Below are 21,058 nucleotides of genomic sequence, written 5' to 3' on the forward strand. Positions count from 1 at the left end.
TAACAAGGATACAGTGGCTTTTAGTTTATTTATTATATTATTATATATATTTATTAAAAACAATAATCAATCAATAGTGAATGAATAACCATTGAGGATTTCAAATATAAGGATATGTATCACTTTTGCTATTAATCTATTTGATAAGAACAATAACAACAATGTCATCACTTCACTTTATAACTAAATGAGAGGAAATGAAACATGTCGGTGAGGCTCAGTGGTAATTCCAGTGCTAATTATCAATCTAACACTGTGAGACTGTGAACACTGAACAATAAAAAGGTGTCAAACACGAACATCTGGGGCATTACTATTATTATTATGTGTTAGCTTAGGACGGCGCTTGTCATGCTAACGCTAAGCAATGCATCGATTTCCCCCAGATATTTGTAGATTATGTGAAAATGTCACAGAGTGATGAAAGGAACATGCAGCTTAAGGAAGGGTTTCATGAGAATGCACAGAGATGAGAAAGAAAAATGATCATTCGAAAAAATCAGCGGCGCTATTTTTAAACACAAAGCAAATCTTCTTTTTTTCCTCAATGGAGAATTGGGCCAGTGGCCTATATTCTGTGGCGGCTCACTGCTTCTTCCCGGATTAGCGCTCTTTCCTCCCCTGCTCCGGCTTTCTGAACTGATAAGTGTTGGCAGCACTCGCTGCCTCATTGGACGCGAGGCCGTCTGTGAGGCGCACGACCGAGCCTCCTCCTTCGCCTCCGTCGTCTCCCGTCTTTCACCCAGACCTCATCTCATGGCTCATCTCATAACCCTCCGCACGCCGTCACTCTCCCTTCTTTATCCCAGCGTTCCCTCTCACGTCCGCCCAGCGCGCGTACGGTCAGACGAGGTTTAATCCCATGTTAAAGGGCAGGGAAACGCATCCAGAGCACGGAGGAGGACAACCAGCAGCCGGTGGTGGTGGCGCGACGCGGTTACACAACACCTTTCGTTTGTTCAATGTTCTCAGCCGGGACCAACATCACAGCGAGATTAATGGTCAGAAGCCACTCGTAGCCATGAAAAGCAAGCGTCAACACGGTTTAAACACCTACTTCTAACAACACTCTTACTCAGTGCTGCAGCATTAGTGAACAAATGCAACTTTTAACCCTTCATTAGTATGAATAAATGATATGTCCATCATTTAATCCATTTATGCCTGACATGTGATGATCTTGTCAGCAAATGGTGCTATAATATTTGCTGACCCTGACCATTACCAGAGCTTCAGTCTGGAGACATAATGGAATGTAAGATCATTTCATCAAGTGCTGCACTTAACAGTCAACTTGAGGGAGTTCCATTTCTTTCGTCTAATGAGTGGGTACAAACTGAACATGAGCCGTGAGCTTTTATGCAGAGCAACACGTTCATCAGAGCGCCTCCACTTCCTGCTGCATCGTGTTGGGAGGCGGTGGTGGAGGATCGCTGTACCTGCACAGTCACTCTGCAGCACGCAGTCAGTGCGAGCGAGCAGAGTCACGGTTTTCTGTTTGTGCGCTGGTGTGAAAATACAGCCGGTGTGCAGTGAGCAAAACAAGCACTGACGGAGAATCGAACCTCGAGCTGCCCCAAGGAGTGAGAGGAGGCGCAGCAGCGCGGAAGCAGCTCAGAAGCAGAACGCTCGGCCCAGCAGGGTGCCGGGGATGAAGCCTTTCACAGCGAGGCCTAGTCGAAGCCCCGCGTCCCCCTCGGGGCCGTCTGCTGCTCTGGTGTGGCCCAGACACCTGCAGGCAGCAGGTTGGAGATTCTGCAGCACTGAGCTCCGATCGATGTCACAGTCGCTGTCAGAGCTGCTGCATTCGCGAAGCGTGTGGCGTGCGGTGGGATTCACAGCGCTCTCTGCGTTCACGGCTCCGTCAAGAGCCACGCTTTGACGTTCAGCTGAGACGTTCTTCAGCGGCGAGGTCGTTACAGTGGACACAGAGGTGTCACAGCACGAACACGCGGCTGCTGCACAATATTGTGGAAGCAAAATTATTTAAGCAATTTGTTTAATTACAGCCAGTTAGTGCATCCATTACAGACCTGCTGTTTAAAGAATAGCTTCTGTATTTGTGCGACAGAGGCCTTTTATTAGCTCGCCAAGAATTACTCTCCTCATCCGAACCCAATATTCAACCCACACCTCGGCGCGTCCTTCTGCCGGCTGTGGATTAACCAGAGGTGGTTCTGAAGAGCTCCTCCTGGAACGCAGGCGACGCAAAGAGCGCTGCACTCACACACACGCTCTCAGGTTGTACATAAACACACAGTGTGGAAATTGTAATTAAATGCTGTGTGCAACAGTCCAGTCTGCATAGAAGGAGGTCAATATGTACAAACACATTCACTTGCAGATACCAGCAGCAGTGTCATTCAAACTAGCCCAGATTCGTTTTCATCCCGTGCTGTGGGCTTCGTCGTGCATGAACACGTGGGTTGTGGTGAAATGCTTGGAAGAAAAGCCAATTAGTGACACGCTCACAGATGCACACGTGCATGTGTGGTCGGGCAGGAGAGGCTTCTGACCCGAGAGATAGATTTTTGGAGGCGTGCAGCCTGCGACTGTGAGCGCTGGCGCCTCCCACTCTCTGATCTGTTACCTCCTGACAGGAGAGAAACAGAGGGAGACAACGGGAGAGAGCGAGGTTTAAGATGCTTCACTCTTTGAAGTGAATTAGAGAAGGATTACATCAGCTAATGAAGTCATTTCTCAACAGACTTACAGGAGGGGGTAGTTTCTGAGTTGCTTTACATAGATACCTTAAAGGATTCCAATATTTATTACTGGAGTCACCAACAGGATGGACGGGTGTGTGTAGAATAATGGGGACGGGGAATGGGAGCAGCTACAAAGACAGCATGTGAGGAGAAGCAGCGATGGAGTAGCAGGGAAAAAGATCCTGTTGTTCTGGTTGCCATGGTAAAATCTAAAGGCTGAAGAGTTGAGAGATGACTGTTGATCATGTGAACGTCACAAGATCAATATCACAGTGACAATCATCTATTTATATTGTACTCGTGTGTGAGTGTTTACAAATAAATGTATCAGTGCGTTACCTTAAATTATGATAGACTGTTTTAGTAAACCTAGCTGGAGCCTTTATTCTGAAAGGATGGTGGGGGGGATGCAGAGCAATGTGTGGAGGAGGGGACTCGGCCCTGTCGCTAGGTAACAGTCTCCAGGCCTAAAGGCAAAGCCAGGCCTGGTTTCCATGGCAACATCATTGGTGTGGAGGGAGTTTTGGTGGTTGTGGTTGGTGTATGTGTGTACTCATGTTACTGTGTGTGTGTGTGTGTGTGTGTGTGTGTGTGTGTGTGTGTGTGTGTGTGTGTGTGTGTGTGTGTGTGGTCTCTCTATGTTGAGTGTTACAGCTACTGGAAAAGGAAAGACACTGGAAATGATGCGTATAATGGCAAATATAGGAATGGATGCGACGTGTGCCAGTGCGTGGCGCAGACAAAGGTCCTCCACATTTATCCCCCAAATTTTCACATGCTGCCTCAGGACCATGTTCACATAATGAGACAACTGGATCACAACCAGCCTGGATGTGTGATATAAAGTCAATAGGCTGTAAAGAGTTATTAAGTGTAACATAGTGTAACTCAGTCAGTGACTGTTCATCACTAGTAACCTCCATACTTAACTCTCATATCTCATATCTTTCACACATAAAGCTGTCACTTTTTTTCAGTTTTTATGGAGTGAAGTCCTTATTGAGATAAGTCACATTTGAATAATTTAAAACATTGTTAACTGCAGATTCGTTAGTGTGTGTGTTGCATATGTCCCAGAAACCTGTAAGTTAGACAATTCAACATATAGCTTATAATTTCAGTGACAGGGCTTTCTCTTGCTCTATCCCTCCCTCACCCCTCACACACACACACAAACACACACACACACACACACACACACGGGGCAGCAGAGAACAAGGAACAAGCAGACAAAAGCATGTTTGTGTTCATTAGAATGTGAAGCACAGTGGGTCTCTATGTATGGAGTAGTGTGCAGTGTGGAGCTCGTCCCGCAGAGACCAGGGAGCACAGGGTGGTGATGGGGGGGGGGGTTCACAGACTCTGCTCAATAAACTCACCAATGCCTTTTAAAAATGGCAACAGTGGCAAAAGCTTCATGTGTGTTCACTCCCTCTATTGTCACTTCAGTCCAGTGTAGATAACGTCCACAGGTGGTTGATTCTTTATGGTATCTATGTGTCTGTTGTCAGGCAACTGTAAAAGCATGGATGCACATCACTTTATTAAAGGTTAACTTAGCTGCATATAAATGAGCGTTAGTAAAGTGTGTGCAGGACCAATGGACACATTTGTGTAACAGTGCAACACAACAGGCAGAGGTTGCAGTGTGTGAACCCTGATCACTCTGCTGTGTTTGATTTGGATAAGACAACAATAATATGAATGTGGAAAAGAATCTTGTTGACTTTATGATTAAATCTTAAATCCTAAATAAAAAATGTAATAAGGCAGCAGCATGTTAATAACATGAATCTGTACATTTTATAAACTGGAAGCATTTTCAAATGAAAGGGTAAAACATCACAGTTACATTTAGACATTATTTCTCATACTTATTATAAAGTGCCACATATAAAAAAAACAAAAAGCTTCCATAGTTTATGTGAAACACAAAATCTGCAGGAAACAACTAGCTGACACAAACACTGATTGAAATCTGCACAGCAGAGAGGGAGCAGTGAGCTGCTGGTGGGAGACCAGCACTAAATGTAACCACTCTGTCCATTGTTTTTCTTTTTCTCCCCCTTTCTTTTCTCAAAGTACACAAAAACAGCGCCAGTCCATTGTGGTGCAAAACAGAGAGCAGACAGGGCGACCTGGGTCGAGAGGGGAGGCACAAACTCACATTCATTCTTTCAGCCAGGCCCCTTCTGCTCTCACACACACACACACACACACACACACACACACACACACACACACACACACACTGTGATCCAGCTCATTTAAGGTGCCTACCCCTGCTCTCTCCCACGCAGCCCTTCGTGTTGAATGAGCGAGCTTCTCTGCGTTGAGAACACGTGAATGTGACATTTAAGACTCTAATAACACACACACACACACACACTATAGCACAACTGTAGCTGTGAGTCACTGGCTTCATTCACCAAGCACTTACTCCAAGCTGAACATGCTGTGAGTCTAACCTGAACAGAGCCTTCGCCTTCCTTAGTCCTGCACAGACATGCGTGTAGACACACGTGCACAGTGAAAGTGCTCCATCATCGTCGTGCTCTCGTCCTGCAGCTGAGATCGTGTGCCAGGAAAACCAAGCAAAATGCCACCATTAGCCATTAGAGACCAGTCAGACGAATCTGACCTCAAATCAGCCGCCGGGACACTATTATCCGTCAAACCTGCTCTTACACACACACACACACACACACACACACACACACACACACACACACACACACTGATCTATAGGTTTTTATAGTTATAAAGATATTTAATTTTAAATATTATATAACTGAAGCGTCCGCTTCATTTGTTGTCGTGATTAGACAAAGAGAAAGTGAGATGCTCCTGTTAATAATCACAGCTGCCCAGTGTCTAATGGTGCTCAGTAAGTCGTCGCCCCCTGGTGGCAGCAGTCTGTAACAGCAGCTCGGTTATATAGGTCAGTCCGCTCATCGCGCAGCTCTTCTGGGCTTTACATGCATCGTGTTTATTTGCGATGAGACTGAGGGGATCAGAGGCAGACAGAGCTTCATGCCGGTGCCCATGATGCATTGCGCTGAGCGGCGGCCTCTCGCCAGCTGCGTGGATGCCAGAGACGGAGGGATGGAGGAAAGGGAAGGGGGTGGATGTTTGTGACTACACATGAGAAGAACAAGATGCCCTGAGTGCGTTGTGATGTTTTGTGATAGGATGCACTTATAACTCTGGTTTGAGGTGAAACACATCACTTCCACAGTGTTAAACAAACAGAGCTGCGACGTTTACCTCACATTTTCATAAAGAGGAGGATGTTTCCAAGAAACTCTGACTCAACAGAGCCTGGAGACGTGTCCAGTAAATGAGCTACAAAGGGATATTATGCTCTTTTCTTATGACAATCTATCATTAAAACAACTGAGCCTTTTTCTTCATGTTGAACTAACATGGTCAAAGTCATTGTCGCATATCTCACACAGCCTGCACACAGGCAGCAGCTGTATTTGTGAGGATTAATATTAACAGCCTGACCCAAATGTGCTGAGCGAGATATGTTTTAAAACCCGGCAACCCTGATCTGAGACAGGCTCTTGATGTATTTTCTTTTTTCTAAAGTGACACAGTCGAACGGAGCAGACGGCCTCTCAACACGTCTGAATCACGCGGCCTGTTTTTTTCTGTGGTTTTCTTGTCTTTTTCACACTGGCTGCTCCTGAACAACAAGTCCCATGCCAATGAGCACGCTCCGCACTCACTCCTACACCCGGCCGTGGTGGAGCATCTGAACAGCCATTCACTCTACTACGCTGACGGATGCACGAACCTCTGCTCACGTGGCCCGACCCTGAAAAGCAGCGCCACCGCGTGCAGGGACGCTTTTAACACTGGAAGTCGGCAGCACAAATCCACAGATAAACTCACTCCGTGACCTGTTGTATTTATTCTCAGCGTCTGCTTCCCACTCTGACAATGTGCTTTTGTCATCAGCTCAGGTTTCCATTGTGGAGCCTGGGAAGTAGGTGGGCTGTGTTTGCTTTGAGCAGTTTGACAGAATATGTTTTTTTTAATTTTCAGACAAGAATTACAATACAACACAAAAAACACAGCAGGATTATTAACTGATTTAGTCTGGTCATGTTTGCTTTGTATCTGTGCTATACAACTAAATGTACTACCCCTCTCTCCTCCTCCTGCCGTGGCCCAGACCATGGCGGAGTACAGCTCTCTGCTCAGCGACCTTTCTGAAAACATCACCAACGAGGACTTGGAACAGCTCAAGTCTGCCTGCAAGGAGGACATCCCTGAGGACCAGAGCAACAACATCACCTCCTCCAAGGAGTGGTTCAGCTACCTGGAGAAGAACGACAAGCTGGCCCAAGGTCAGGGGGGTGTGGCTGCAGCATGACATACAGGAAGGTACGAGATGCCACCAGACCGCAGAGCTTGTTGAGTAACACATGCCGTGTCCCGACCGTCACGCAGATAACCTGTCCTACATCGAGCACATCTTCGAGATTTCACGGCGACCAGACCTGCTGACGAGGGTGATCGAGTACCGCACAACCGTCCTCAAGATCTCTGAGGATGACGAGATCGACACAAAGCTCACACGCATCCCGTCAGCCAAGAAATACAAAGGTAGCGCACACACTGGAGCATCAGAGCACCGGGCTGGTCAGAATCACTGCCATCAAACCCAACTCGACTCTGCCCCCCTGTGGCCTAAAATAACACAGCACCTGAAAAACAAACTGGACAGAACACACAAAAAAGCCACGCGTCTAGAAGCTGAGTCATGGCATCTGGACGCATGACTCAGCTTCCAGACAACCTCAGTTGGGTGACTGAGAAATCAACATGTTCTGTCTGCCTTGTTTCTCGGGTGTTATTAGACGCTTCCATCGTCAGTAAACTGTCATAAAAGAACTTTTTCTCTTTCCTCCTGCCGTTATTAGTTTTTACCTGCTCGTTGATTTCTACAGTGGTTTTGTAACACAGTTCAGGTCACAGGGGAAATTCAGCCTGAAGCTAGAACGAGACAAAACAAGACGATAACTCAGGGGCCGCAGTGTCGAAATAAAAATGATTTCTATTTACCCACTATTCCCACTTCAAAACAGGGAAAATGTATTTTACTTTACAATATAAAGTATGTGTCATGTCATGTCATTGTAGTTTAACCCTCAAGAAATGCTTTAATAAAGCTGAATCTGATCTTTAATAAAGCTGAAGCCACAGTCGTGCAGGCAAAAAATTCACACACTACAAATAGTGGTTGATGAAGGTGGTTAAAGCTAAAACGGCTGTGATGAGTGAATCGCTCGGTGTGTTTCACGTTCTTATTACTTCTCCTGTCTTTTGTTTTTTTCCACCCTCCCGACCTGAACAGACATCATCCGTCAGCCGTCTGAAGACGAGATCATCAAGTTGGCCCCGCCCCCTAAAAAAGTGTGAGGTCGCGACCCGAAGCACCAATCTTTGCACCTTGATTTCTTCGCTCCCGGCACTCCAGTCAATTGACCAAGCGTTTCCGACCAACCCCATCACCCCCCCCCCCCCCCCCCCCCCCCCCCCCCCCCCCCCCCAGCCCCCTCACCCCACGCACACACCTGCCATGCCTCCCTTACCTGCATCAACACATGGCGTGACGCAGAACCGTGCAGGAAGCCGCCCACAAAGCAACAAATCGGACCAAGCGACTGCAGGCTCTCCCCGAGCTGAGGGGCGACAGGAAGCTGCAGGCAAAAAGGACATTAGAAGAAGAAATCTGGAAACGGGCCAACAGCGTGTGTGAGAGGAGAGAGAGAAGCCAAAGTCGACTTTAGATTCAAGTGCTGGGTGGGTCAGTTGTGAGTGAGTGCTACCTGTAAACACTGTTCAATCTGTGATGCTGTGTTTATGCAAATGTCTGTGCACGTGCGTGTGTGTGTGCGTGCGTGTGTGTGCGTGTCGCTGAGTCTCCATCTAACTACAAAGAATTAAAAACCAAACACACCACCCTCTGAACTTGACAAAACAAAATAAAATGGCAAAGTTTCCATTTACTCAAATATTCAGGCAAAGCCAGAAAGAGTAGAATAAACAAGCTGTGAGTGTGATGCACTATGACTAACAAAGTTTTTTTTTTTCACCTTAAATGTGCAAAGTAGCCCAAACATGAAAATGAAACTAAAACATGTAAATACCTAGTTCATGGGATCAAAATAATGCAAAATGAAACAAATTTAAATCTCACGTTCGATTCTTCGGAGTGTTTGTGTTAGTGTGTTGCTGCAAACCAGGTGTCCAGGTGTGTTTGTAATGTGGAAGGAATAGGTTGACGTTTTAGGAAATACTTATTGACATTGCCATGAATTTGACAAGCGCTAATGAGGGGGTTTAAATATGAAGTTACTGCTAGCTACAGAGCTAGCATGACGTTAGCTTTAGAACAAACTGCTAAAACTGGGAAACACCAACGTTGGCTGTCCCCATGTTTACCATTTGGATTTCATTAATAATTGAAAAGAATTCTGGGCCACTGGTCGAGAACGTGGGGAGGTGGATTTAGTTACAGTTAGCGGTTTATTCTCTGGTTCCTATTGTAAAACGTCCCCGACCGAGTGCTAAGCAGCTAGTGGCTGTACCTTCATATTTATTGCTTAGACATAAAAGTGGTATCAGTAATCATAACCTCCTTAATAAAAGAGCACATGGGTGTCTCTAATTTCAGATATTTTAAATGTTTTGTCTTAATTTATTATCGTGTTACCAATAGCCACGAAGTTTACGCAGTGTCTGAGACAAAACATTAAGTCAAACTTCAAGGGAAACATAGTCAGTGTTCTTCAGCCATGGCTTCTGTTTGCATTCCCTTTACTTGCACGACTAATTATATCATGCTCCACGAGCAAAACTATAGAAGACTAATATTTTAGATGAAGCTATCTAAAGTAGATTTTCATAAGAAAAGCCAATATTTGCCTTTACCTTATAGTTAGTTATTTACAGAAACTACTGTGTGTAGATGAGAAATTCTAGCTGTTCTTTCTACAGTACGGACGGTATCAAGGGGACCAGTACGCGTTGAAGTCTGTAAGAAGTGGTTAGAGATGTAAATATATACAAATAATATATACCAAGTCAATATAGGTGAGATAACTTATTGACCTGCATAGTCTGCCATAGAGGACACTGTTACCAGAAGCAAATTTCCGACATGAAACATTCAACAAATCACAAAAACAAAATTGAAGACCATGTACTTTGGATTATAATAGAGAATCTAAATATTATTTTGAGAGAATATTAAATATTTTATTTACCGTACAAACATGTTGTGTTGAACCACAGGGAGAAAAACACTAAACTTTCTTTCAGCCTTTCGTTGCCATTTCATTTGTTCCACAGAAACTAACTGACCTGTATGCGAACAGTAAAACAAGGCCTCTGCAAAGGAACGCGAAACGAGTGTGTGACATGTAACGGTAGTGAATCACGTCCTTTAGAAGAATCTCTAATGCACCCTCTGACTATGCCATCCCCGCCACGCGCAAACACAAACGCTAGCAAGACTGTTGAAACTAAACTTTAATAACTGCTCTTCTGATCACTGTGTCTCTTTTCACCCTGCGACTAAGCCTTAGCACGCGTTGTGTTTACCCCAACATTTTTCTGACTGTGAGAGATTGTGTGCGAGGCGGAGACAGACGCCAACACACGCTGATTCAAACCGGCTCTCACTTTTAAAGAGAGTGATGCTACTTTTATTCTGAAATTTGCTAAAGACTTTGGTGTGTACAGATTGTCTGTGGGTCTACTTTTGCCCCTGTCTTGGTTGTCCCTGAAGCTGTATGATCAAAAACTATAAAAAAAATCTATCATTGTATGACTAGTCATTTATTCCAGCCATACTCCTCTCCAATCCCAGTGCCAACGACTAAAGCTTTTATTTTGAACACAGTTGTTGTGAACGGTTCTTTTTTCTTTTGTGTTGCTTGCCGTTTACTGTAGTTGTTGGACTGATTTGTGTCCTATGCATTTAAGCCTAAACCTCTGCACTGTAACATATATTCCCAACAAATCCGTTAGATCTAAAAAAAAAAAAAACAAGCTCTCTCATGTCATTGTGTTTTACAAGATATTTCTGCATGGAAGGTGTGAGTGATGAGGTATATGCTCAGAGAAGCTGAAAGAAACTCTCTATTCGTTTATATGGAAAGCTTGAAAAATTTCCAAACAGAATCTCTCTGCATGAAACACCCAAGTACTCAGTCCTATGGTATTGTTAAAGGAATAGTCCATCCTTAACCTTTAATGCCGTTATATGCCCTACTGTTTCCCTGGCTACCACATCTTCTCCTGCATGTACATTAGTTTTGTTTTGGATTTTTTTTTCTTTACAGTACCTTATTTCTACACTGTTGCAAAAGTTATAGCAAAAACTGTATTTTGTAATTAACCAAATTATTATAAAGTATGTCCTGGTCCTTGTTTTTGGGTGGATTTTCCCTTTGGCCTCCAGGCTGTCCCCTGCTAATCCAGACCTCTGGTCAATCACAGAACTGAACTGAGTGTGATGTGATGTCACAGTGATGTCAGGCAAAGGCAGCATTCATCCTACTGCTACTGTATGACCTGTGGCTAATATACTTCCCAAGAATTTATGTGGACACCAGAGGCACTGGTTCAGTGATCTTGTGAATCAAACACCAGGCTTTTCTTTCCAGATAATAGTATGTTCCACTGTACAAATGACCAACAAGACAAGGTGGGGAAGAAGAATACTTGTTTTATTTTTAAGTGCATTTTAAATAGCAACTTGTGAATTTAGATGTATGTGACCAAGTGAATTTCTTTTGTTTGTCTTTCAGAGTGTCAATAGGTAACAGACTCATGTTAGCAACTGTGGTAGTTTGTCAGTACGGTAGCTTGACAGTAGGATTGTCCACACAATATCTGTAATCAATCAAACTGCTTGATGCTCTTGAAGCTCCAGGTTAATGCTCAGATTTTTAAAAAATCAGGTTATTTATTGGAGTGTTTAAATGTGGCTGTGCTGCAACCCCCTCCTTTTCTTTCTTTTTTTTTAATCCATTTATTGCTCCCCACTTCACAATGTGGCACAGCCTACTTATTCACCAAGCAGATTGTATGTTTGGCATTACTAAGCATTTTTCTGTAGCCATCGGCACATAATATAGCAACATATCAGTCACAAATGATGTCAGATTTGGATTTCCATGTACCAAGTACATATCAACTTAGTGAATGCTGCAAAGTATAAATTTACTAAAACATACATGTATTTATGGTGAATACTTGATTATCATCAGTACAAAGTGGCAGATATTGTGTGAAGGTATTCAGCATGTAATGCTAACAATCGATACAGACTCACTCAAACATCATCATTTTCCCTAAAGGATAAACTGTGTTTTACTTTTTGATTTTATTGGGCTGTATATATGTATTTTGAATATATATCACTGTGTTTGTTTTGGAATTGATTAATTTATTTTATGCTTATATATTGTTTTTACAAATCTTGCTTTTGTTTTACTAACTGGAAACAAATCAAGGGGATCAAAACTTGCTTATCTAATGTTAAACGCACCCTGCAGCCACATGTTATTCTCTTTCTTTATGTTTTGCTGTTACAGCTTTGGCTAATGATTTTGCAAAAAAAAAGTGATTCATTTCATTGTTTTAACTGATATGTAACATATTATGTTTTACTGTGTCGTATTTGGTCAGATGTGTTGTGTTGATTCAGAGAGTTTCCAAATCATGACAAAAGACAAAAGCAGTCACAAAGTTTTAATCTGCCGTTTTGTTCATATAGGACATGTTGTCACTTGCACATTGCACCAAGAGCAGGAAGTTTAAAGACAGAGTCTTAAAATGTTGAATGCTAAATGTTCAACAAATGATGAGCCCTGATTTGTAGATTGCAATTCAGTTTAATAATTAATTCAGCCAAGACATTTAACTAAGATATTCAGTGGGATTTTCTTTGCTTTATAATTCTCCTCATTGAAAAATATTTGAGTTTTAAACGCTGAAATGACCTTTGAAAAAAATGTTCAAGACGTCACTAGTGTAAATAAAATAATAATTTAATAATACCCGCAAACACATGACAAAAAGCCAGTTAGCTTCTGCTAGCTAGCGCAACAACAAATGAAATGTCCACAGACAGAATAAACTCACTAAACTAATACTAGCTTAATGTGGAAGCATGTTACGATAGTTATCTTCTAGGCTAATTAGCTACAAGAGCAACATGTACAGGTACTGTTTGTATTACTCAGTCAAACACCACCTGACACCACCTGAACTACCTGCTAACTGTTCAGTATTAAATATGTATGTCATGAAATCTGATTGAACTTCAAGATGCTAGTGAATGGGTTAAAGGATGCGTGGATGTAGTGATGAAAAGATACAGTAATCAGTGCTGGATAAAGTGGAAGTAGTGAATGAGAGTTCTGGGAGTACAGACTCTCCTAAAGAGGAGAGGTGTACAGACAAATGCTGTATGTAGGTTCATGGTTAGCATCTACTTACATTAGTATCATTTTGAATGTGGTAAATCTTGCGCAAGACTATTGTGCAATATTGTGGTGTGGTTCATGGTAGTTCAGTGTGATGATGTTAGGAATGCTGATGCACCCTGAACATACTTAGTTTTTTCCTTTGTATAATTTACGGGAAACGTGTGGAGCTGGGTTACAGTAAGTTTCGTTTTCCAGTAGACGATTAACTGCACCTGGTTACATTTCGATAGTCTGACAGTCTTGGAAGCCCAGACGCCATGACTCAACCTCAGCTACTGGCTGAGCGTGTTCACCGACAATCGTTGGGTAGATCAGATGGTCCCATTAATCAGAACATATTTCTGAGGTTAATATACATTGTGCTGTGGATTTCAATGGTGTGAGGTATCATGTGGGTGTAAGTTTATCAAAATGGTTAAAAACACCTACAGTATGGAGGTCAGACATTGTCACTCTATGACACTGAGGACAGGCACATCCACGATTCTCAAGCCCTGACTTCAAGTAGTGGAGGTGTCCCCAAAATGTTCGGAAATAGAATTCTTAATTTTTTGCTTATGGGTAGTGTGTAAAAAACTGGAAGGCTGTTTTAAGAATAAATGTAAACCTTTTGATGTAAGTACGGTTGTTTAGTTCTTATGATGCGTCGTATGTGTTCCTGCTTTGTGAGTCAGTCAGTGGGATGCCTTCATGTTACTTTGTGAAGTGCTTACTTAATGGTTGGTAACAGGTGTAGTTTACTCATACAGTCAATCCAATCCACCATGTTGTTTCACCATTATTTGGATCTATTCTAGTATAAAGTGCACACATTTGAATTTGCTTGAGATGATGAAAAATGTCCCAGTGATGAAGGTAAAATGACTTTGGATGGTGACATGGCCCAGCTGTGCAGTGAAAAGCATCATTTGATTATTATCATTAATATATTCATAATAACATGTGATCATAACATGGATTCTACAGGCTCAAGGCTGTTAGTAACTTTTGCTTTTGTTTTCCTCTCATGGGGCAAGTACTTCAGGATTTATTTTGCAATGATTGCAACATGCTATGGTTCAGAAACATATAATGGTGTGGCTCTTTGTCATGATTTACATGAGACTGAACTGAAACATGCCATTTTGTCATTGTGCTAAATTAAATATGAATATATTAAAATATATTTGCTAACCAAAACTTGTGTTCTCTCCAGCTTTACTTTTAATAAGGTAAGATTACAGCTTGCAAACATAATTACAAGTCGTTACGTGAAAACAAAACATCATAAAAATTACCAGTAAGTAATAATAATAATAATAATGTAGGTTAGTGTAGGCTTAAACCAAGATAAAATGCCCTGAATACTTTAGTACATGACATAACCTTTACTGATGCTATACACAAGAAAGGTTTAATCATGTCTCGCATTTTGTAAAATATTCTTTATTATTTATTCAAATACATCACACCACATATATAATCATATGTAATCTGACGTAAATGGCTTCCATAGTAAATACAACTTAAACATTGATGCACACTAATAAGCTAACCATAAACAGTAAAGTGCTATAATAGGCACAGAAGCCTCTGCTTTATGAATAATGACTTAATGCTTATGCTCACATAGAGAACGTTGCTCAGGATTAAATGATGTCAGTCAGGAAGAGACTGAGGGAATGTTTTTCTATCAATTAGAATGAATAGAAACTGCATTACCGCACCTACTACCTACCAACCACCAACAACAAACAAATCGGTTCATTTTAAACATTTTCCACCCACTCATCTTGGGTGTGGCTTATCACTTTATTACTACCAACCACGCTCCAGGGAGTAAACATACTCTAGTTGTCAGTGTACTACTGAATACTGTAGACGCTCATAGAACTTCAGGGACGTCAGCATTAAATCAAAAGAGGTAAGAAAACTGAAATATCTGAATAAATATATAAAATATCTTTGTAAAGCAGAGAAAGAATTTTTTTAAACCATTATTTTACCAAAGAAACACATAATAGCTTCTTCTGTCATGTGCTTATATTGCAAAATCTATGGCCTTAAATACAGTTTGTGGCTAGAGTTTTCTTTTTATTATTTTGGCTGATTGGTGTAGTCAAACTTTTAAACTTACCCTAGTTTTTAACACTGTAAATAGTGCATGAGTAAATGTCCCATTCAAAATTGCGCTTTTCGCTCTTGCTGCACATGCCAGGGAGGCTGCTTAAGCAAGAACTAACCAAACTACTGGGCAGAGACAAAATCCCTCACTGGGAAATACCAAACTGGACTTACAAGATCAGACGGGAGGACCCAAATGTACGACCCAAAAACAAACAGGACTTAATAATGAATTGGATTTAATATCAGCTTAAAAACTCTGGTGAACACAAACGGATAGTGAATTGAAAATCACTGTACTACTGTACTCCTGAACTACAAATTACTGCTGTGCAGGAACACCATAATTAATACACAAAGACATGACAGACAAATCGTAACGTGACTCCACAAAGCCTTAGACAATGACAGACAGGATCATGACAGAGCGCAAGCAGGAAACAATCATCACAAACTTACCTATTGGCGTGTGGGATTAGTGCTTAAAGAAGCTGTGGAACAGGTATTGGTAATGAGCCCGATTGTGAGGACACAGAACAGAACAGGAAATAGTGACATACCACACACACCAGACAGAACAACTGCACCTGTAATGGCTGGAGGGCTGGATCGTCACAGTTCCTGTTAAATGCAGGGCTGCCGACCCATTTGTAGTCAATTGCTGCTTTGATTGTATTGTTGCCAATGTTATCTAAATTTAATTATCTAAATAATTAAATTACTCAAACTACCATGAAACTATATGCCAAGGTCCTGATTTATTTTACACTGTGGTATATGTTAAGATAAGATTTACTAGTTATGAACAAATTATCAGAATCTGCTGTCTAAGACAACTTTGTGGATGTTCAACAGCATATTCCAGAAAGTGAAAGCCAAATATGGCAAATGGACCGGGCCTGTCCACTGCTAACGGAGGGGAAGTTTATGTGGGGAGTGAAATACAGGACTCTCCTGCTCTGTTGGATGTTCTCTACGCGAACCACTTTGAAGGACAGCGTTTCGCTCCAGAACTTATTAAGCAGACGGAGGAGAACTTCTACAGAGGAGCACCACCTCTGTGGTTAAACTTTCACATCAGTGAACAGGCTGAGTCAGACGGCACAAGGACTCCGCTCATCAAACGAGATGGATATGACACATTAAAACAACAAATTAAGCAAAAAAAAAATCACCCTGGAATATCAACCGTCAAGCTGTTCCACCAGCCGGGATGTGGGGGCACGACACTGGCCATGCAGGTGCTGTGGGATCTGCGAAAAACCTTCCGATGTGCTGTTTTAGAAGACTCAACCTCAGACATGAAAAGTGTTGCAAAGGCCGTGGTCCAGCTCTTCACAGCCGGCAGTCGAGACGTCCAGAACACAGTCCTGCTTCTACTGAACAACGAGCAGATTCTGGATCATTTAGAAGAGAGCATTAAGGAAGTGATTGCTGAACAGCGGGTAGTTCCTAAAATGCCTGTGCTGGTTTTATTCTGCTGCGTGAGAAAGAACGCAGTTCGACAGGTTAACTACGTTTTCCTTGAAAAAAGTCTCTCAGGGAGAGAGATGAAAAAGTTCAATGAGAAAAAGAACGAGCTGAGCCAACAGTACCCTAATCGGCACCAGCAATTTCATGGCTTTAACATCCTTCAAACAAACTTCTCTAAGGACTATGCCAGAGAAGTGAGCACTGTATTTACAAAGCTCCTAAACGCAAAGCGAAAACTAAGGTCCCAGCTGGCTGCCTTCCTGGCTCTGCTGAACACCTACGTACCAGGTTCGTATCTCATGGAGTCCCAGTGTCTGGAGTTCTTCCAACACTATGACTCTAACCACAAGGGCACTTATCTGCAGACCAGAATGAAACCATTTAGTGATTTAATCGTCACTTTCACACAAAATACAAGTCCTAAAAAACTAGTTCGACTGGCTAATCCTATAATAGCAGAGCAATGTGTTGAAGTGATGGCAGAGGAAGGGGTAACCAGAAGTGGCACAGCAAGAAACTTCATTACCTATTTCTGCAGAGCTGGGGTTCCTCCATTTTTGCTAGATTTTATTAAAGTCATGCTAACAAAAAGAGAAGAAAAGGAGGAAGGGGAAGGGGAAGAAGAGCATGAGATTAAAGAAAAAAGGTTTTCAAGACTAATTCTAGATATTCTAAAGTTTGAGGGTAAACCCATAAGTGCAAAAGTGTTGGAAGTAGCTGCAAAGAAAATAGCATACCCAAACGGAAAGAAAAATCTGTTTTTTCCACAGGCACTTGCTCGTCTTTACTACATAGAAATAAAAAATTACATTCAGGCAGAAAGGTGGGCAAAAGAAGCAAAGAAAAGAGATCCGGGAAACTCATTCATTGCTGACACACTGGGACAGGTCTATAAGAATCATCTGAAAAACAGAGCAAGAGAGAGTACTGCCACACAGAGAGAAATATTGAAACTGGCTACAAAGGCCATCAAAGCTTTCAAAGATGCAGAACTACTTGCTGAAAGTGAAAGTGGGACAGACATGAAAGCTGATGGTGTCCAAGTCTCACATTTCTACAATGCCCGATGTCAGTTTGGTTACTTGCAGGTTTGTATAATTCTGTATTACAGTCTTGTCGATCAGAATGAAATCTGGGAAGAGGTGCTCACAAAGAAAGTGCCCTTGGGTTCTGTCCTGAGATCACTTGGAGACAACAAACTGTTCCGATTTAAGAAACTGATAGAACAGCTCAGAGATGACGTGAAGGAGAAGTGTGAATTTTTAAATACCTTTCTAACGTATTCAAAGCCCAGTCTCCAAAAAAAGGATCCATCAGACTGCCAGAGAACTGTGACGACATGTTACCGCATCTATGTTGAACGTCCAGAACCTGACCTTGTAATGGAAATCAAGGACAAACTCAGAGATGACAATGAAGAGGCAGCAGAAGATGCAGAGTCCCCAGAGTCTTGCCTTGCTGCAGTCCTGAAGGAATGGTCAATGGACAACCAAGACAATTCTCCAAACCTAAAGCCACTAATTCAGAAGACTAAACATTCTTATGAGGCTGCATTTGGAAAGTACTTCAGATCAAGATATCTATGTCCTTTATTTTACCTTGGTAGAGAAATTGTTCCAGCAAACACTATACACGGTTTGGTGGAAAATCAGGACAAAACAGAAAAGTTCATCAACTACATGATCAACAAAGACAGGATCTTTAGAGATGTGAGAGTCCAACAACAACTCTTCAAATGTGAAGGAAGGGTTGAAAACTACAGAATAATTACCAATGTTGGAGGTTGTGACATAAGGATGAAAGCCAACATGCAAGAAAGCACCTGGGTTCCACGCCAGGTTTCCTTTTACATTGGATTCACCATCAGTGGTCCAGTAGCTTTTGGCATCCAAACCAAGCCAGATGGTAAGAAAGTTCTTTAAACTTGACTCTTAACAGGTTATTAATGAAAACAATGGTATTTATTTTGTTACTATTGCATCTCAATCAGGACGTCCAAGCACCAGAGAGGCCAGTAATAGTCCAGAAAACACCAGGGTAAGAAATTCTTTTCTTTTAATACCATGGTTAACTTTTAGTTGAACATTTAATTCAATAATGCAAACATTTTGTGATCTATTATCTCAAACAGCCATGGGTCAAAGTCAAACCTAAAGACACAACAAGAAGCAATGTCAAAACCTACAGGTAAGAATGTTACTAAATGTTATAACACCCATTATATAAAACAAAGTTATAGACCCTGGTAAAAAACTTTTAATCACAATGTAAAACTGTTATGTACTGGGCATCTCTGAAACATGTTTGTATTGAGCACTGTTGCAGTTTAAGAGGACTAACACTATTTATTGCACGACCTTAGCTTGCAGTGTGAAGCAGGAAGGTTCCAATGCACCGTGTCAGATCTACGCTGGGTTTGTAGTAGAAAAGTCAGCTTCGCATACCAGTTTAAATCTTGGGAAGACCATGAGCAGAAGCTGAAAGAAGTGTGTTATAATCCTGGAGGTCCCCTCCTGGAGATCAAAGTCACAGATGGAAAGTTTGATGATGTGTATCTCCCATACTGGATCTGTGGTGAGTACAGTAAATGTCACAAAAAACACCCCTAAACTAAACTTTTAGGAATTATTATAACACTGCTTTTTGTCCATTCTTTTCATTCATTCATTTCTACCTTATTTATATGACCTTACAGCCACTTCTGAGAAATTTGCAGTTTTACATAGTAAAAAGAATGGAACCTTCCTAGAACAAGTGTCCGAGGTCGGGCCCTCACATGTCAGGTTATTCCACCCCAGTTTCACCACAAATGGAGTCATTATTAAAGAAGACGTAGTAGTGAGAGCAAAGGACAAAAAGGACAACGTACACACACTAGAGGTTAGTAATGTTTATTATTTTTCCATTTCATAAATCAATCCTAAACATAAATGTATTTTTTAAAAAGCAGATCTGTTTTACAGTAAATGTAGCCAGCAATAAAAAAGGTATAAAGGTGCACTTATAAACATCCCGTATATCAATAATAACAACAGTTCTGCATTATATTTCAGAGGAGTACAAAGTAACATCATGAAGAAGTAACCGGGATGGACAGGCAATGTTCTGGAAAAGTTTTTCCTTTTTCTTCTTTAGTTGCTGTTAGTTCCCTTAGTTAACCCATGACCTTTGACCTTAGTGCATGAGCGTGTGTGTGTGTGTGTGTGTGTGTGTGTGTGTGTGTGTGTGTGTGTGTGTGTGTGTGTGTGTGTGTGTGTGTGTGTGTGGTATATATTGAGGGTTGCATTAAATTTAAGTATAAATGAATCCAAACTGGTTAAGCCTAAATACTTACACTAATCTATCAAATCTCATGTCTGCTTTACTGCTTGATACAAAATGTGTTTTGTGTCTTTGTTGTCCAAACACAAAAAATATATAACGAAATAAAGAGGACCTACCTGAAGGTAAGCAGTTAAAAAATATAAGTAATTTACATTCACATTACTTTTTTATTTGATGTGCATATTCTTCTATTTGTATTTGTTTTTGTAAATTAATAGTTTAATAACGTTTATTTTCCATTGTTATGCTTGTTTTATTTCTGTAAATTAACTACAAATAAAATCAGGAGTGTGTAAAACAGTAAAGTGCTAGGATGATAAAAAGATGATAACGTAGCGGCCCAAAGTCAGACCTCACTGATGCCCCTGAGGACGGTAGGAAGTTGTATTTAAGTGTTATATGTGTTATAGTTACGCATTAGTAGTGTGGAGGTTTTTATGTGTGTTTGGAAGTAGTGTTCATGTCTTGGTATTGGTCATGCCATTGTCTGTTGCGATATGTTGTGATGATGTGCTGATCTCAACAATACAAGTTTTTGGAAGTCAGTTATGTCAAATATTTCTTAACGCTTAAAAAACAATAAAATGCAAAACTATTTTTGTTTGGACTCTTTCAGCTGACTGTTAGGTAGGTTGTACAATGGAGAACATTCCATGGCAATAGTTTTTTCTCTGTACGAGAGAGATATTGTTTCTTAGTGAGAGAACATTTCAAAGATCCTGCTAACATGAGAAGTGTTTAATATGTAAATAGGACTCAGTAAATTAGTGATGGTGGCCCTGGAGAGTATGGTGCGATTTAGTGCGTGTGCTCCATACAAAAAAGGGAGACAGAAAGTACTGCAATCCCTCCACAGGCCAGAAGAAGGTTGGTAGTAGTAGTAGTAATAAGTAGTACTTATTTGCATTTAATCACCCCAGGGTAGAATGCATT

General features: G+C 41.5%; 2 protein-coding genes across 2 annotated transcripts in view; both read left to right on the forward strand.

Moving 5' to 3' along the window:
- LOC114848147 (astrocytic phosphoprotein PEA-15) overlaps positions 1–14,404 on the forward strand; it is a 29,398-nt gene extending 14,994 nt beyond the window's left edge. The window contains exons 2-4 of the mRNA XM_029138398.3: positions 6,892–7,066; positions 7,170–7,325; positions 8,077–14,404. Of these exons, the coding sequence (XP_028994231.1) occupies positions 6,895–7,066; positions 7,170–7,325; positions 8,077–8,141 (393 nt within the window). The 5' untranslated portion in view covers positions 6,892–6,894 and the 3' untranslated portion in view covers positions 8,142–14,404. The remainder of the gene's footprint in view (positions 1–6,891; positions 7,067–7,169; positions 7,326–8,076) is intronic.
- A 132-nt stretch (positions 14,405–14,536) lies between these two features.
- Positions 14,537–20,722, forward strand: LOC114847615 (sterile alpha motif domain-containing protein 9-like). Its single transcript, XM_029137549.3, has 7 exons — positions 14,537–15,128; positions 16,184–18,706; positions 18,792–18,838; positions 18,933–18,988; positions 19,164–19,375; positions 19,497–19,681; positions 19,855–20,722. Exons 2-7 carry the CDS (start codon positions 16,210–16,212, stop codon positions 19,867–19,869), a joined length of 3,012 nt encoding a protein of 1,003 aa, XP_028993382.1. The 5' UTR covers positions 14,537–15,128; positions 16,184–16,209; the 3' UTR covers positions 19,870–20,722.
- The last annotated feature ends 336 nt before the right edge of the window (positions 20,723–21,058 follow it).

This window comes from Betta splendens, chromosome 2, assembly GCF_900634795.4.
Source record: "Betta splendens chromosome 2, fBetSpl5.4, whole genome shotgun sequence".
Taxonomy (NCBI): Eukaryota; Metazoa; Chordata; class Actinopteri; order Anabantiformes; family Osphronemidae; genus Betta; species Betta splendens.

What these genes read in the sequence shown, in the direction of transcription:
- LOC114847615 (XM_029137549.3), top strand. Translation starts at nt 16,210, where the DNA reads ATGGCAAATGGACCGGGCCTGTCCACTGCTAACGGAGGGGAAGTTTAT. An exon ending in AGCAATGTCAAAACCTACAG is followed by an intron (nt 18,989 to 19,163) that starts GTAAGAATGTTA and finishes GCACGACCTTAG; the next exon opens with CTTGCAGTGTGAAGCAGGAA. An exon ending in TCTCCCATACTGGATCTGTG is followed by an intron (nt 19,376 to 19,496) that starts GTGAGTACAGTA and finishes ATGACCTTACAG; the next exon opens with CCACTTCTGAGAAATTTGCA.